Consider the following 4,929-nt stretch of genomic DNA (forward strand, 5'->3'; position numbering starts at 1 on the left):
CTGCACACCTGGAGCACTGTGTTATTATTTCGAGTGCGAGTCTGTCATATTTTTCAGCACCAATGAAAACACTCCAAGGGCGGGATCTGATCCCAGGCCACGCCCCGTTCCACCGAGATTAATTCAGTAACTGAAAAGGTGGGAATCACGGGATGAGAGCGTGCTCGAGCTTAATTTGGCCAATGGTGTTAGAGTAAAGTTCGAGAGGGCGTGTCAGGTTGGTCCGTGTGGGCGGAGTCGGGGAGAGGTTTATATTTAGACGCCTGCGTCAATACCTGGGCCATCAAGGTTGCTGACAGGCGCGATTTGATTTTTTTTCCTTTTTTTTTTTTTTGGCCACTCGAAAAGAAGACCTCCCAGGCAGGACCGGTGGGCTGCCTGTCCTCAGTGTCCACACTGTCCTCAGTGTCCTAGTCGTGACGTTTTCCCGACTGCGTCCTGCGCTTTAAGTGTGATCGGAGCAAAACGGAGTAAAACGAAGACGACGAGAAACGACCTTCTCTGACTTCTGCAATCATGATGTCCATGAACAGCAAGCAAGCTTTCAGTATGCATCCGATTCTCCACGAGCCCAAATACACACCTCTGCACTCGAGCTCGGAGGCGATCCGGCGGGCATGTCTGCCCACACCGTCGGTAAGATCCGCACCGTCTGTCTTCATCACATCACACCTCACAGAGCGGTGCTCTAGGGAAGGCGGTCAGATGGGAGATCAAAAGCTTTAACGTGGCATTAAGGGGTTTGTTTGTTTGTTTGTTTGTTTGTTTGTTTGTTTGTTTGTTTGTTATGAGCAAATGAATTGAGAAATAGAAGGATACTGTATACTATACTATATGACACTATATGTATCTTATTTTGATGTATGTAAAGAAATTATGAATTTCTCTTAATAAACAATAATCTCTTAATAATTTTCTCTTGCTTTTAAACATGCACATTATTTAAAAAAAAAAGATTGCATGCCTTTTTTGAATTAATTGAATCCTAAACAGAAAACCTGAACACCACTGATGTACAAGTTCACTCCAGTTGAAAAGTTCTACTCCATATTTCTTAAAAAAAAAAAAATCTTAAAAGCATCTTAAAATCAAGAGTTTGAGTTTGGAGATATGGAAGGAAGCACTTTTATAGGTTTCCTCTGTAAAATCCCCAATGAAGTGTTTTATTTTTGTATAAATGTTTCTAGCAGGCATAAAGATAAGAGCAGGTGTTTAAGGAAGAAAAAAAAACACTGAAGTGTATCTGGCTATATAATATTATTGGGGGGGGGGGGGGGGATATATATAGGCTATTATTGTTTTTGCATGAGGTGCTGAGGTTAAAACATTAAATTAAAATTAAAAGTCGCTTCTGTTTCTGTATCATAAATGTCTGGAAAGGCTTTTTTTGTTTCGTTTTTCTTTTCTAAATGTATAAGAATGATAGTGCCTGTTCTTATTTTGTTCTCCTTCTCTCTAGCTGCAGGGAAACATCTTCGCCGGGTTCGATGAGACGCTCCTGCAGAGAGCCGAGGCTCTGGCCGCGGTGGACATTGTGACCCAGAAGAGCCACCCGTTCAAGCCAGACGCCACGTACCACACCATGACCACGATGACGAGCATGACAGGAACCCCGACGTCCTCCCCGGCGCACCTGCACCACCCGTCCGTGCTCACATCTCACCATCACGCACACCACCCGCACCACCACCACCAGCCGGCTCAGGGCCTCGAGGGCGACCTGCTCGAGCACCTCTCCCCGGCCATCTCACTCGGCGGCATGCCCACTGCCGCGGACGTGGCGTCGGGCGCGTCGCACGCGCACTCGCACATGGCCGCCGCCATCAACCACGCGCAGCACCCTCACCACCCGCACGCGCAGGCCGTGAACGTGCATCACCCTCACCACGCCCTGGCCGCGCACGCCTCCCTCGCCAGCGTCAGTGCCGCGTCCGGGGACACCGAACCGGACCCGCGCGAGCTCGAGGCGTTCGCAGAGCGCTTCAAGCAGCGTCGCATTAAGCTCGGCGTGACCCAGGCGGATGTGGGCGCCGCGCTCGCCAACCTCAAGATACCCGGCGTCGGGTGCCTGAGCCAGAGCACGATCTGTCGCTTCGAGTCGCTCACGCTCTCGCACAACAACATGGTGGCCCTGAAGCCCATCCTGGAAGCGTGGCTCGAGGAGGCCGAAAGGGCGCAGCGCGAGAAGATGGCCAAGCCCGAGATCTTCAGCGGCGGCGACAAGAAGCGCAAACGCACATCCATCGCGGCGCCGGAGAAGCGCTCTCTCGAGGCGTACTTCGCCGTGCAGCCGCGGCCCTCGTCCGAGAAGATCGCCGCCATCGCCGAGAAGCTCGACCTGAAAAAGAACGTGGTGCGCGTCTGGTTCTGCAACCAGCGGCAAAAACAAAAGCGCATGAAGTTCTCGGCGACGCACTGAACAAAACGCGCTCATTCTCATGGACATCGAGGAACCCTAAATCAGACATCCCTAATCCTAAAAACATAAATAAACAAATAAAAAAAAGACAAAAACACAAACAAAAGCACGGATCAGAGAGGCTAGAGATCTGTCGGAGGAGGACCCACACACACACACACACAGCAGAAGAAGAAAAAAAACAGGGAAAGGTTCTGAAACTGGACGAAAGGAAAGAAATGAATCACTTATTGTACAACCCCCCCAAAAGGAAATAGAATAATAACATATTCTCTTAAATAACTCTTTTATATTGATTCATGTACATAACTGTGAATACATGACACCTCTGTGAAGATCACCTCTTCATCATCCTCTTAGGTTTATTCTCTTTTTATTTTTTTCTCGAGAAAACAAAAGAAGAAAAGGGTTTTAAAAACTTTAATGTGGTTCAGTGTTTCGGAAGAAGAAGAAGAAGAAGAGACTCGATCTCAGTTACTACACGGAATGACTGTCATCCATTTGCATGGTTTACTGTAGGGCGCTTTGATTATTACAAACTCCCCCGGATTGATCGCATCGCAATAACACACACACACACACACACGGCCCAAGTCTGTGTCTACCTCATGATCCTGACACATCTTTAGCCATTTTAAGATAAAATAATTAATTGATTGATTAAGTAAAAAGCGACTTTCAAATTTGCCATCTTGTTTTGAAGAACAACAGAATGTTTAAAAAAAAAACTCAACAGATTGTTGTATGTCTCAGCTAATTTCACTGCAACGATGCTTTGACAATCAAGTGGTTAGTTAGAATCATGATGGGCCTCTATGTCTTCATCTAACATCTGCTCTATATGGACATACAGTAGGCCTACGTTCCCTATTATTATTATTATTATTATTATTATTATTATTATTATTAGGCCTGTGGATGGAAACATGGAGTCACTGCATTCTGAAAAGTTCATTGCACTTTGTAGATATTGTTGAGATACCAATTTTTGACTTATTTATATTTAAAAAAAGATTTTTATTGTTTTGCTTTTTTTCGTATTTACTTATTTATTTGACATTAATTCATTTTGAAGTTGGCATATTTTTCATTTGTGAAATTGTGTTTGAATTGTGTCTGTGTAAGCGAGAGAAGAAAAAAAAAAGTCAAATAAACCATGCACGTTTTACCTCACTGGTGGAAGGACAATTTTATTTTTTTCAAAAAGTGTATTTCGTCTTGGACCGGAAATCAGTTTTCTTTTGATTTCTGGAAGGAAGGAAAACAGAATTTCTAATTAATTGAATAAATCCTATTATTATTATTATTATTATTATTATTATTATTATTATTATTATTACACTTCTAGTGCCACTGGCGAAAAAATAGTGAGCCCTTTCCTCCAAAATAATTTAAAAAGTACAGAAATAAATGAAAATTTACAGCATTTATAAAATGCAAACCAATAAATGAGCACTTTGTGAGGTTCTTTCTTTCTTTCTTTCTTTCTTTCTTTCTTTCTTGATTGGTTATAACGTTATCCAGTAATACTGACATTTCAGTTCATCCCTTTCTCTCATTGTACTGCTGCTGTTGGTGGCGATCAGCAGGTGGTTTTTAGCCTGTAAAGTTTATTAATAATAAATACAGATGGTTATGAGGGTATTGATCTCTGAATGTGTTTATTAAGAAGGTGAAACTCTCCGCATTGCTCGTGTTCAACAAGTCAAAATCTAAATATAATAATAATAATAATAATAATAATAATAATAATAATAATAATAATAATAATAAACGTGACGTAAAGTCATTGACATTGCTAAGAAACAAAATCGCAATCAAGAAAGCAGCTATCTGAAGAGACGTTGTTAAGCTTTCATAGTCAAATCTTCACTGGGTTTTTATTTTATGTATTATTATTATTATTATTATTATTATTATTATTTAATTTCTTTGCAAAACTCTCAATAACAGAATCAGCAAATCAGTAATAGCAACATTCCGTTAATCACAATTTCAAATAAATAAATAAATAAATAAATAAATAAATGTTGGTGAAATTGATCGAATGTGTTTGAATGTGACTCAGCTGACTTTTATTGGAGGAAACTCCCTGACTGAGCCTCATCACAACCAACTTCCGCTTCAGCTAGAGACAGAAAACAAGTAAACTATACACCAACATCACTCACTGCGCAATGCACATGACATCAAAAACTCTGTGTGCGCGTGCGCACAGCGGTTTTGATCTTAGACCCAATCTAGTGTACAATTTCTGTTTTGAAAATTAAGTGGTATGGCGTGGGCTTGTGGGAAAAAAATACAATAAAATAAAAATGTAAAAAAATTAAAAAGGGGGGGAAAGCTTGGAGAAAAAAAGACAAGAAAGAAAGAAGCACAGAAATGAAGAAGGGTGAGGGGTTTATTTTATTTTTTCCCCTTGGTGATGATTCGTCCCCAGTGAGATTATATATATATATATATATATATTCTTTTTCTAATAAAATCACAAGATGTCCAAAGGGAAGAAC

General features: G+C 41.4%; 1 protein-coding gene across 1 annotated transcript; it reads left to right on the top strand.

The window, feature by feature from the left end:
* Window positions 1–300: 300 nt before the first annotated feature.
* pou4f4 (POU class 4 homeobox 4) lies at window positions 301–3,494 on the top strand. The gene is made up of 2 exons (XM_060935251.1): window positions 301–636; window positions 1,460–3,494. The coding sequence occupies exons 1-2, from the start codon at window positions 517–519 to the stop codon at window positions 2,417–2,419; spliced, it is 1,080 nt and encodes a 359-aa protein (XP_060791234.1). The 5' UTR covers window positions 301–516; the 3' UTR covers window positions 2,420–3,494.
* The last annotated feature ends 1,435 nt before the right edge of the window (window positions 3,495–4,929 follow it).

Source organism: Neoarius graeffei, chromosome 12, assembly GCF_027579695.1.
Source record: "Neoarius graeffei isolate fNeoGra1 chromosome 12, fNeoGra1.pri, whole genome shotgun sequence".
Taxonomy (NCBI): domain Eukaryota; kingdom Metazoa; phylum Chordata; class Actinopteri; order Siluriformes; family Ariidae; genus Neoarius; species Neoarius graeffei.

What these genes read in the sequence shown, in the direction of transcription:
- pou4f4 (XM_060935251.1), top strand. Translation starts at nt 517, where the DNA reads ATGATGTCCATGAACAGCAAGCAAGCTTTCAGTATGCATCCGATTCTC. An exon ending in CATGTCTGCCCACACCGTCG is followed by an intron (nt 637 to 1,459) that starts GTAAGATCCGCA and finishes CCTTCTCTCTAG; the next exon opens with CTGCAGGGAAACATCTTCGC.